The sequence below is a fragment of the Diabrotica virgifera genome, chromosome 1 (assembly GCF_917563875.1).
Source record: "Diabrotica virgifera virgifera chromosome 1, PGI_DIABVI_V3a".
Taxonomy (NCBI): domain Eukaryota; kingdom Metazoa; phylum Arthropoda; class Insecta; order Coleoptera; family Chrysomelidae; genus Diabrotica; species Diabrotica virgifera.
Window position 1 is genome coordinate 6,746,888 of NC_065443.1, and position 13,332 is coordinate 6,760,219.

The 13,332-nt window shown below is 32.9% G+C and overlaps 1 protein-coding gene across 1 annotated transcript in view; it reads left to right on the forward strand.

Annotated features, from left to right (window-relative positions):
- Positions 1–6,251: 6,251 nt before the first annotated feature.
- LOC126882444 (androglobin-like) overlaps positions 6,252–13,332 on the forward strand; it is a 37,510-nt gene continuing 30,429 nt past the window's right edge. The window contains exons 1-4 of the mRNA XM_050647409.1: positions 6,252–6,396; positions 8,120–8,471; positions 12,140–12,255; positions 12,355–12,528. Of these exons, the coding sequence (XP_050503366.1) occupies positions 6,252–6,396; positions 8,120–8,471; positions 12,140–12,255; positions 12,355–12,528 (787 nt within the window). The remainder of the gene's footprint in view (positions 6,397–8,119; positions 8,472–12,139; positions 12,256–12,354; positions 12,529–13,332) is intronic.

A 13,332-nucleotide genomic window follows, 5' to 3' on the forward strand; every position in this document is an offset into this window, starting at 1 on the left:
AACTGAACGTATTAAATGAGCACTAAAGACGCATGTGGCGCCCTCTGGGTGATACATCATTTTTGGTGGCGAATTTAGATTTCTCATCAAAAAAGCCCCCGCGTACCAAATTTCGTGATGTTATCCCATGTTTGTCAGAAAATATTCAAGAATAAATAAACTAAAAGTTTAACTTTGACACCCTGTATTTCGGTTATTATCAACTTTTGTACTAAGGTAAGTTACCTGAAATCGACCTATTTTAACCTCAGGAATCTAAGGTTAAGCTATGGCCCATTCTTTACCAAACACCCTGTATATCATAATAATATAATAATCAAGTCTTCTACAGCTGACGCCGCTTCTCACATCGTAATTTCCAGCGCTTTTTGTCGAAGCCGTCTTCAGTTTTTAGATCTCTGGCGGTCAGTGATTCTTCGACATCCACTCTTCAGGATTGTCTTGGTCTACCTGGTTTTTTTCTAGTGGGCGGAGTCCATTTTTCTATTTTTTTCCATCTCTTTTTAGGCATTTTTTGAAGGTGACCATAGTAAGTTTTTCGGCTTCGATTATGTCTGATTATTTCAAGCTCAATTTATATTTCTTTATTAATATCTTCGTTTCTCACCCTATGAAGTTTATTGAGTGGGGAACATCGTCTCCAATTTTCATTTAATTTTCGGAGTTCGACGCCATACAACCCAATACTTTGTATTATCGTTTTATAAATTCTTCTTTTATTTTCTTTTGTTATTTTATTATTCCACAATAGTCCATGTAGCTGTCTGGTGGCTGATCTTGTTTCGTCAATCCTGGAATGTATTTCTTCGTTACTCCCTGCTCTTGACGTTATTTGGACTCCCAAATATTTGAAGGTTTCTGTTGGTTTTATAAATCTCTTTTCAATTTGTAGGTTTCTCTGGTTTTTCACATATAACTAAGTTCTCGGTTTTTTGTGTATTAATTGTGAGGCCCCACTTGGTTTACTCCTCTTCCAGTTTTCTGACCATATACTCTATATCACTCTCATCTTCAGCTAGAATGGTTTGGTTGTTAGCGAAGTGTATCGTGTTCGATTGGGATTCCAATGTTGCAGCACTTTCTTCTCCACAGTGAGAGCACCTCATTTAGATATATTTTAAAAAGTGTAGGTGCTATGCAGCAGCCTTACTTTAGGTTTTTACTAATAGAAATTTTCACTTTCGAATGATTGTTAAAAAAAGCAAAGCAAAATCAGCTAGACCTCTTCAATGACTCGCCAACAGCTATCCTGTATACCTTTTAGAACCTTCAAAAACGTGTATAAGATTTTTACTTGATGATCGATGATTTTTTTCACAGGTAGATGGGGGTAGAAATAGTATAGACAAGAAAGGATCTACCATGCAGTTAATACCTTATGACGATCAACGTATAATATATTTGCCTCCAAGTCTACATGCTCATGAATGGAAAAAAGTCGATGAAATATTTATGGATGTAAGTAATAGTATATGGTTCAACAAGTGAGAAAAAAGACATATTTCTCACGAGCACAGAAGTTTGTTCAAGAATCAAGCGAGGGAGAAATATGTCATTTTCTCATGCGTTGTACACTGTACTTTTTCTATGGATGCTGTTTTGTCAAGAGTTCAAACTTCCAAATTAAAAAATTTAGGTGCTTTTAGGTATATTATATGCATAAATTGAAATAAAATAGTATACCTGTAGGTGTTTAATATTTTTAAAATTTATATATTTTATTTATTTAAAATTATAATTAACACTTATATTTAAACAGTTTTGAAACGTAATTCCTGGTAAGTTTTGCTTTTTTGATTTTAAAACACATTTTGTTTGACAAAAATAATTGTGTTTGTATTGTGTATGTTACCATGGAAATGGCGATCATATGTGTGGAGAACTCGTGAGAAAAAATATTTCTCACTGCAATGGCCGACTTTTCTCACTGCGTGAGAAATTGTTCGTTTTGGATGTATGTAAGTAGTGAGAGAATTGCACATTTTATAGCATCCAAAGAAAAATGAAATTATTTATATTTTTTTAATTAATTTATATGTTCAAAATATTTTCCCTATATTATTTTCAGGCACATTTAGTAATAAAAAACGAAACAGGAAAATACCCGGACCTTCGAACAGGCAGCAGCCATTTACTACATTCTAAGTTTGTAAGAAGTTTTATTAGCAGTATTGAAACACTCTTCTATTTAGGAAATGAGAAACAATTTTCTGTGGAGTATACATCTCCTAGTTTTAATCCCTCGTTTGACAAAGAGCCGTGGAGACCTTGGAATCACATTTACTGTAATTGTAAATCTGGAAAAAGTTATCCACATAATCCTACTCCAAATCCAGTAGGTAAGTAAAAGGTTTAGGTATAAAAAAAAAACGAGAATTAAACGAACAAAATCAAAAACACGAAAATCAAGGTGCTTAATACAATACTTACGGACTTTTACAATTACTTTACAAACTTACAGGTTAATAAGGTTTACCTTAAGGGACATTTAGAACTATATCATTCAGTTGGCTGCAGGAGATTTCTCTTGCCTCATGCCGAGACTGCCGAGGATATATCTATTTATTTTATGAGTTTTTAAGTTAATTTTTACAATGAATATATCATTTTAGACAATAACTATTTAGTCCATTCTTTCACGGTTTTTGCTCTAAATTTTAAAGAACCGCTTGGATTGACATGAAATTTGGCATACGTATAGCTTACATGTCAAAGAAAAAAAGTGGTATTGTGCCGATGTGTGCTTTTCCCTGGGGGTGACTTTCACCCCCTCTTGGGGGTGAAAAAATATATGTGCAAAATAAGTCCGGAAATGGATAAACTGACTAATTTTAAGCAACTTTTGTTCTATAGAGCTTTTTCGCCAAGTCAACACTTTTCGAGTTATTTGCGAGTGAATATGTTCATTTTTCAACAAAATAACCACATTTTTAGACGGTTTTTTGCAAATAACTCAAAAAGTAAGTATTTTGCCGAAAAAATGTTCTTAGCAAAAATATAGCCTATAAAAAAGTTAAAAAAATGGTGTACGCGTTAGGTCTCTGGATCTCGTAGAACCAGAGTTATAGCCAATGAAAAATAGATTCATTTTTACCAAATGTCAAATAGAATATTTTGACGTGAAATATCCAAAAAAGTAAGAACTTTTTGGGGAAAACCCATTGTAACTTTTTTAAAGTGTTTAAAAAAAGATTTATTTCTGTTTTTATAAAAAGTTTCTAGCATTAAATTTAAGCAAGTTACGCTCAAAATAAAGTTGGTCCCTTTTGTTTTTGCAAAAAAAAAATCGGGAAGATCACCCCCTAATTAGCAACTTAAATTAAATTAATCGTTACCGCTCCACAAATTATTTTACTTATGTTGTGTTTATATGATCTGTAATTTCATCGATTCAAAGTGTTTATTTTTGAAAAAATTTGGTTTCAAAGTAAAATTTTTAAAAATTTAAATTCTGAGAAATATGATTTCTTTTTCAAAATAACTTAAAAATTGTTAGAGATACCAAAAACCTCGAAAAACAAAAAAAAAGTCAGATTTGCTTTTCTGAATATCATGTATTTTTTTGTTTTTCTGTTAGACAAAAATTGATTAAGATTTGGTGTTTCTAAATTTGCATACATTCGTGATCAGTGACTCGTTCAACCCCTTTTAACTACAGCCCTTTCAATAATAAGGACTTTGAACCGATGAAACTTACAGATCATATAAACAATATATACACGAGTCAAGAAACTTGTAAAGTCGTAACGATTAAGTTCATTTAAGATACTAATTAGGGGGTGATTTTCTCGATTTTTTTACCAAAACCAAAAGGGAATAACTTTATTTTGAGCGTAACTTGTTTAGTTTTGATGTTAGAATTTTTTTTATAAAACAAAAATGAAGCTTTTTTTAAACACTTTAAATAAAATAAGTTTTAATGAGTTTTCTCCGAAATGTGCTTCATTTTTGGTTATTTCACGTTAAAATATTCCATTTGGAATTTGACGAATAGGAACCTATTTTTCATTAGCTATAACTCTACTTCTACTAGGTGTAGAGATGAGAGATATACACCATTTTTTTAAATTTTTACAGGCTATATTTTTGTCAAGAATGATTTTTCGACAAAATTCTTACTATTTGAGTTTTTTGCGAGACACCGTCTAAAATCGTGGCTATTTTGTTGAAAAAAAAAATGAACTTATTCACTGCCAAATAACTCGAAAAGTATTGACTTAGTTAAAAAACTCTATAGAACAAAATTTACTTAAAATTAGCCAGTTTATCCATTTCCTGACTTTCTTTGGACGAATATTTTTTTACCCCCAAAAGGGGGTGAAAACCACCCCCAGGGCAAAAGCACATATCGGCACAATATCACTTTTTTTCTTTGACTTATTACCTATGTGTATGCCAAATTTCATGTTAATCCAAGCGGTTCTTTAAAATTTAGAGGTTTGCAATATTTTACCGTTAAAGAACGGACTAATTACAAAGACGACTGTGTTATACTACAAAAGAAAGCAAAAGATTTTTAGAATGTTAAATGTTGACAACTACTGGTTGTCAAAAATTCAAATGGTTCAAAAATGAGATGAGCACTGGTTATAATAAATATATTTTTTCGATTTTAGGAAAATATGTAGTAAGGTTGTACTGGATGGGATCTTGGAGAAAAATATTCGTCAGTGATAAGGTTCCCGTAAACCAACAAAATGAAATAATGCTTCCTTCTTGTCCTATTCCTCCACCAACTTCAGCGGTAGTAGAAGATATGGGATCCCAATTAACTGGTAGAAAAAAAGACGGAAAATCTAAAGAGTCACTTCCTAAACAAGAAATAAAGAAAAGAAGAGTTCAGTATAGAGCATAATAATTGTAGCGATACGCGGTCTTTATTTTGGTGTTTTAGGAAAAATCAGAAAAGAAAGCAGATAGAGTGATAGAAATATGGCCATTTTTGCTTTCAAAAGCTCTCATGATACTAGCGGGTTTAACTTGGACAGAAGAAGAGGAGCTTTTAGATTTTGATATTATTCACTGTTTAACAGGTTGGATTCCAAACAAAATATATACAACAGGTAACAACATTCTAGTTATATATTCTATACTATTTGCAAAAAGTAGATAACCAAAACAGGCACGAAAAAATTAATCAATCAGGCGTAATAAAATCAATGTGTTAGAGAGAGAAGTACCTTTTAGGTTACGCCACGTGATGGGTAAGAAGAAGAACGATATATTTATATACAGCGCATGGTCAGACAGTTTCTTCGGTTGAAGTCATACGAATTCGCCCAGAGACATATTAGGGATAGACAAGGCATACTGAGCAAAAAAGCGTAACGCGCAGCAGTCGATCGGTGGTTTTTCGATCTCTTTTACAAAGCAATCCCGCGCATGTGACAGACAGAGATGACTACATCAATCAAAGTGAATATTGTACATTGATATTGGCGTTACAGCTCGATGCACAGAGCGGTCCATACCTTGCCTGGTCTACCCTTTATTAAGTCTCTAATTTCGCCACATACACTCATTTGACATAAGTAATCTACATTACTGTCTATCATAATTCAACTATTATCCGCTAGACGATCGCAGCTATTTTAAATTCAAAATTAATTTACAGTTTAGCATAGAACGTGACATAATCATAGACCTAATAAAGGGTAGACCATGCAAGGTATGGGCCGCTCTGTGCATCGAGGTGTAACGCCAATATCAATGGACAATATTCACTTTAGAGTAGTCTAGCCTTTTCACTGCGGGAACCGGACATATACGTAAAATAATTTCGTGCCCGTACAACGGGAACCGGATAAATACGCGTAACCTTTTTCGGCATTCGCTGCGGCAACCGTATGAATCAGATATTGTTTGCGTATTGTATGTTGCCTCTAGAAGAGAGTTAGACATATTATATCAAAATTTACAATACGTTTAAAATTTTTATACTTTACTGCGGGAGCCGTACAAATCCGCACCTTTTTATACAGGCACGCACTCTGGAGAATTTACTTTAAAATCTTAGGATTTCCCTTTGCCTTATTTATATAGGATAGTGTTTATCAGCTTATTTCATTTAAGTTTAAGAATTCAATTATGTGAATTATAGCTGCTAATAACCCGATTATTGACTTTGAAAAAGTACAAGAGCGTTATGACCGGTAATTTGATAAATGAAGACTTTGGGACCAGAAGGGGGCGAGCCACAATTTCGTCAAAAATGAGTTAAAGTAGAAATCGCACATTTTAAGACCATATTAATGGCCCAAACAGAAAATGTCAGCAGTTTTCTCATAGATGGCGCCGCTGTAGTTAAGTCCCGTTGTGTCACCATTACTTTATATTGCAACAGAAGGAGACAAGCCACAGTAGTAATCAACATGGCGGCGGAACATTCCCGTGCATGTAAACGGAAAATAGACTTTTCTGAGTTTGATTCTGAACACAGTGACCAAGATCCGTTTTTAAATAAAATCGAAGATGACAAAGACCATACAGTATGAGGAAGTAGCAGCGATTGGAAAAATATAAACTCAGGAACACTAAGTTTATTTACTGTATGGCTTTTCCCCTTATGTTATATTTTTCGAACCTAAAAATATTAGGATTGTTCTAAAAGTTGTTTGTGGCTTATACCTTTTTAGTAAAATACCTACTTCATTGTAGGAAAATGAATAGATTTATACCCCACAGACTTCTCTAGTTTTCTTGCCAACTCCAGAAAAGAAGGCGCCTTCTAGATGGAGACACAAGGATACCTAACGACATAAAAAATTAAGCGCAACACTGAAAAAAATCTAGTTTACGAATATGTATATAAATACAAAAGGGAAGAAAATAGAACCAAAAAAATAGGTGCACCTTGCGGTTGCAAAAAACAGTGTAGGCAGAAATTGGTGCTTGCCAACAGATTCTACCAGATACTGAGAATAATGAACCACTGGAAGACATTGAACATTTGGACGACTTTTCAGATATTGAAAATATTGACAACTGAATTATTTTATTGTTGCATTTTATGTTCATATTTTAGAATATATTTTTTTATACAAAAGGGGATAAGCCTCATATTTTTTCAAAAAATGTTCAAAAACTCAAGAACCGTTAAATAAACATCTGTGTTACTTTTATTGTGTATTTAATATCATAATTCTAAACGATTATGGGCCTTATTACCAAGAAAGTTTTAAAAATTGGATTTCAGGATTTGAAAATAAGTTTAAAATGATGTTTTCTCCAAAATATTGTTTGGTGGCATGCCCCCTTCTGGTCCCAAGGTCTTCAAATAATCTAATAAAAATAATAGTAAATAATCTGAGATTTTTGGGTTGCATTTTCAAGAATATGTGTTTGTAGCATTTAGCATCCAAATGATTGCAAATGGGAGCCGAAAATTGAAAAACATGTATCCGGTTCTGCCACTCCTAATAAAAGTCGGAAAAACCTTCAAAAACAAAATTACAAACAATTGATGGATTCGACCGTTACTTGATGGAAGTTCATTTTATCTAACAATAAAACACTGAAAACTTTTGTTTTCTATACTTCCACAAAATTTATTACAACTATGTGACGTGCCTTTCTAAAGTGATTTAGTTTCTCAAGGCAAACACATAGTAAACTAAATCACTTGAGAAAGGCACTCTGGCGAAACAGCTGTAGTCACATAGTTGTAATAAATTTTGTGGAAGTATAGAAAACAAACGTTTTCATTGTGTTATTGTTAGATAAAATTACAAGCAGTTGAACAAGGTCTGTTACGTCGGCAAATTATTGATTTTCAAGAATCTAATAGCAACAAATGACAACAAAAACAACAGCTACTTCTACAAAATTGCAATTACAGTCCTGAATACACTGTATTTATACACTGCGCGAACCGTATTTATTCGGCATAGTAGTACATCGACTGACTGCGGCAACCGGATTGATCAGCACAGCCATGAAACAGCCGTACCAGAGACCATACTACTCTTATAACTAGCCGCAGTGAAAAGGCTAGGCAACTTTGTCTGTCACATGCGCGGGATCTCTTTGTAAAAAGAAATAGACAGACCACCGAGAGAGTTAAGATAGCAGTATAGTAGATAATAGAACTTTTTGGTTATTAAACTATATATTTTTTTAGATATGGATAACCCTGGAGTATGGCAACTTTGCTTGGATCATACATGCCAATACACTTGGTTGGAAAGTGAAATTAAACAAAAACCTGGTAAGAAAGGTACTCCTTTATCCGGAAAAAGCAGCAAAATGGGTGTCAAAAGTGAAAAAAGCAATAAAAGCATTAGTTATAAAAGCGTTAAAAGTGAAACTAGAAGTGATACTGTGACAGATAAAACCGAAAAAGATAAGAAAAGTGTAAAAAGAGAAAAAAGTAGCGTCAGAAAAAAAGAGCCATTTCAAAGAACACCACCACCACAAGAGCAAGAAGTTGATTCAGATAGTTTTATATTGACACTTGGAATTTCAATTGACAAGTAAGCATTCATCATTTATTTTATTTATAGTCTATTAAAAAGAAAATACTTTTGAAATTCGTGGTCGTATTTTAGGAAGAATTATAAAAAAAGAACAAGATGCATCCATATCATGCACATTTAAATCAAGAGCTTAATGAAGATGATTATAGTAAAAGGATTTTTTGGTAGGCGCAGAAACAAATTCAGCATGATTCATGCAAACAAATTTTTCTTCTTCCTCTTTATAAGAAAAACAGAAGTAACTTTCCGCAAGAACGGCAACTTCTTGTGTTATATTTTTGTAGTTATAACCTTATTTACTATATTGACATACACGGCGGAGACAAGACCGATTCACATCTAAAACGAGACGACTACTAGAAACAAAAGAGATGAAAATACTTCGACGAATATCAGGGAAAAGTCTGTTGGATAGGGAGAGAAACGAAAACATAAGAAGATCATGCAATGTAAAAGACATAAATGGATGGGTGACAAAACGGAAACAGGACTGGAACGAACACATTCGTAGAATGGTAGAGGATAGCAGAGTACGAATAGCACGAGATAAGTCACCAAATGGACGAAGAAGTATTGGCAGACCAAGAAAAAGGTAGTGCGATAATTTAAACAATTTAGGAGGCTAATATTGAAGAAGAAACAGGGTTTAAGCATGAATATAAGAAGGAAGAAGAAGATTATTACCTTCTGTAATGCTGATTTAGATTTTGCATCTTTCGCCACTTTTACTGCTTTTAAAAACTCACTGTATTGCGTAAAATTCATGCAAAACCTATTGCGTATTTGCGTGACACCAACTTAGAGAGCATTTCATTAAATCGCGCTTTAAAATACGACAACAATCCTAAATCACTCATTGTCTTACAATGTCTGAAACGTAACTGATTAATACATCATCCAAGTACCCTTAGGGAAATATATTATTAACTGGATAAATTCATAATACAACGAAATATTCACAAATAGATATATGTATTATAGCTTTATCCACTACACTTAAATAATTTTAATTCCAATTATAGACCAGGACTAATCTGTAAAAAACGTGTATTTTTGGATGTGAGAGGTGGCATTCGGATTTTTGCAGATAAAGTTAGGTGACACCTTCAGTAATAATAATTGAGTAATGCTCCTTCTCAAATATGCCCGGAACATTAATAAAAAAATTAAAATATTTAAAAATTTCGAAAAACGTCGATTTTTTTCTGCTTTCTTTGCTTATAACTTTAAAACGATTCGTTTTGGAACAAAGTCGTACAGAAATAAAATAAAGATAATTGAATTTTGTATTATATACGTCTGGTAAAAAATGTCTTAAGGTATTACCTTTTGTGCAATATAGCAATAAATACAAAATAAGGGGGCAAATACGCCTGTTGTTATTCAATGTTTCTTATCCACTTTGGTGGCACTTAGAACCTTAGTAATTCGCTTAGAAAATTCTTATAACTTACTTAATCGATCTACCAAATTTCATTAAAATCGATCTAATAAATTTTGCATAATAAATTTGCAATATAAATGTTTTTAAAAAAGTTTAAATTTTTTAAAATCTTTCTGAACAAAAAGTAGACCATTTAGAAGTTGGCTTTGGCTAATTTTTTTACATATAAAGAGGTGCTCTACCTATCTAATACACTTTACTTACGTATTTAAAATCGGATTATTTAAGGGGCCTCAGCAATGTTTTAAAATTATAAACAATTTTTGGCTTATAGACAAATAGCTTTGTTTAATAATAAAAAAATTCATTTTTAGCAATGCAGATAATTAAAACCGGTATAATTTAACTCAAACTTTCAAATGCTTTCAGCAGAATTGTTATTTTATTTTTTAATCAAAAGTTATTCTCGTTCAAAATTGCAATTTTTCGAATTTTTGAAAGTTTCACCGCATTTATCTCGAAAACTATGCATCCTACGAAAAACTTGTAAGAACATTTTTTGCTTAGAATTGCCCAAGAAATATAAAAAATGTTTTATTTTGCGAAAAATCGATGTTATGTAATTCCTCAAGTTCTTTGTTTATAACAAACTTATCGACATCCGGATCAACTGTTACCCAAAAAATTCGTGTTCTACGGGTCAAAATACATAAAAAAACTTGGGTAAGTCCGTCTAAATAAAGGAGCCCGTAGCACCCCTCCTGGACACAGCAATAATTTGTTTATAATCCAAAAAATTGTTTATAATTTTAAAACATTGCCGAGGCTGCTTAAATAATCCGATTTCAATTCTGTAAAGTGCATTAGATAGGTGGAGTGCTTCTTTATATGCAAAAAAATTGACAAATGTTTGTATGTTCTAGTTTTTGTTGTGCAAGATTTTAAAAATTTTTAATTTTTAAAAAAAAGTTTATATTGCAAAATTTTTATGCAATCTAGTAAGTCAATTTTAATGAAATTTGGTGGACAGTTTTAGCACATTACAAAAATTTTCTAAGCGAATTAGGAAGGTTCCAAGTGTAACCTAAGTGATGGAAAAACATTGAATAAAGACAGGCTTGTTTTGCCCCCTTATTTTATATTTATTGCTATTTTGCAACAAGGGTGTCAAATTAAGACATTTTTAGTAAATCGTATCTGATAGAAAATTTAATTGTCTTTGTTTTATTCCTATACGGCTTTGTTCCAAAATGAATTGTTTTAAAGTTATAAGCAAAGAAAATAGAAAATAACGAAATTTTTTGAAATTTTTAATTATTTAATTTTTTTTATTAATGTTCCGGGCATATTTGAGAAGGAGCATAAGTCAATTATTATTAACGAAGTCAATTATTATCACCTAACTTTATGCACAAAAATCCGAATGCCACCTCTCACATCCACCTAAAAACAGGTACTTCCTGGTCTAATTAATATGATTATGTTTTAACGGTAACAATATACATACCCATTAATTTTATTTTATTTTATACGACCAGTAAACTGTTATTCTTTCTAACAATAATAAGATAGAATAGTGACATAAAACTTGAGAGAAACAATTAAAGATATACTAATTGTGTAAAGCAGCAGTAATCCTTTGTGGCAGAAGATTTGTTCAAAATCAGGTTCAAAGCTTCCAGCTATGCTGGATTGCAAGTTGATACTTTCAACATAAATAAGCGAGAGTTATAACTCTTAAACTAATAAATACGACAACCAGAATGGTCGAATTGTAAATTGATAAGGACTGCTTAAAATTATAAATGCAATTCCTACCAGGGGTTGGCGGGGGAGAACTTCGAAATTTCTAATAGGTAGGTAGGTAAAACCACCTTTTAAATGCTTTCTACCCGAAATTTTTATTACAAGTTACTCAGTAGGTTTAATGAAGGTGGACATTATTTTGCTATCAGTAGTGTAGCAACACTAGGATAAATTTCTTACAAAAAAAAATATTTGCGCTTCTTCTTCTTCTTCTTCTTCATGTGCCATCTCCTTTAAAAAGGTTAACAACCATCATGGCAATTCGTACTTTCGATACCGCTGCTCTAAGGAGATTAACAAAGGTGCAGCTAAAACCAATCTCTCAAATTGTTTAATCAGGAGATGCGTCCTCTTCCATGACTCCTTTTAGCCTGTATTCTTCCATGTATTATTAACTGCAATAAGTTAAAACTTTCGCCCCTCATGACATCCACCCTGCGTAGTAGATTTTTTTAAATTACATTTTTATTTTTAGTGAATCAAACAAAGGCTGGTCCCACAATTTGCTAGTACCTCAGACCCGTACTGTACCTTTATTGAAACCGACAAAAGATGAAGGTAATTTGGATTCATTTGCCCAAAGAGGGCCAAGTAAATCGGCTACAGTTTTCAAAATTTAAAAACCAAAACCTTCGTGACATGAAGGAAGACCAACCGGAAATATTTGTAATAGTGTTCTATTTATTTTAGAGCATGAGCCTTGGAAAAGATACAGGTGGATCGATTGGGCTATTAAAGAGAAAATTGTAAACCCAAGAGCGCCATTAAAACCAATCAAAAGTTTTTTAACCGTTGACCCATTCAGAGATAAATACTCTTTTATGGTTCAAAAAGACAGCAATATAGATACCGCTGTATTAACAGGTAAGTTCATTGAGACAGTTTAAAAGGCGCAAAAGAATATAAGAAGAAGAAGAAGAAGAAGAAGAAGAAGAAAAAGAAGAAGAAGAAGAAGAAGAAGAAGAAGAGGAAGGATCTGACTGTCCCAAAATATGCAAATTCGTGAACACTTTTACTTGAATGCGATTTTTGACCTGATTTTAATTATAACTATAAAAAATTTGATTCTAATTAGTTAACTTTCATACCATTCTCCATTCCACTACGTGAATACAATTGAGCAAAATTTGGAGGGGGTTGTATTACAGCCTCTTAGGTTACGGCCAAACAAGCGACAATTGCAACGCTGTAACAGCAGTAAATTGAAGCTTGAAAAATGGGTCCCACCGTGAGTATAATGGATCGCTGCACCGATATTTACAACATTGTCTGGCTATCCACTATACTCTCTGTAGGACCGATTTCTCGAGCTTTATTTTACTGCTCTTATAGCGCTGTAACTATCGCTTGTATGGTCGTAGGGTTAATCTGCTTTAATAGTAAGTGTACGGCCAGACAAGTGACAATTACAGCGCTGTAAGAGCAGTAAAATAAAGCTCGAAAAATGGGTACAACAGTGAGTATATTGGATAGCCAGACCATGCTGTAAATATCGCTGCAGCAATCCACTATACTCACTGTGGGACCCATTTTTCGAGCTTCATTTCACTGCTCTTACAGCGCTATAATTGTCGCTTGTATAATCGTAGTCTTACTATTAAATCAGATTAACCCTACGGCCAGACGAGCGACAATTACAGCGCTATAATAACAGCAAAATGAAGCTCG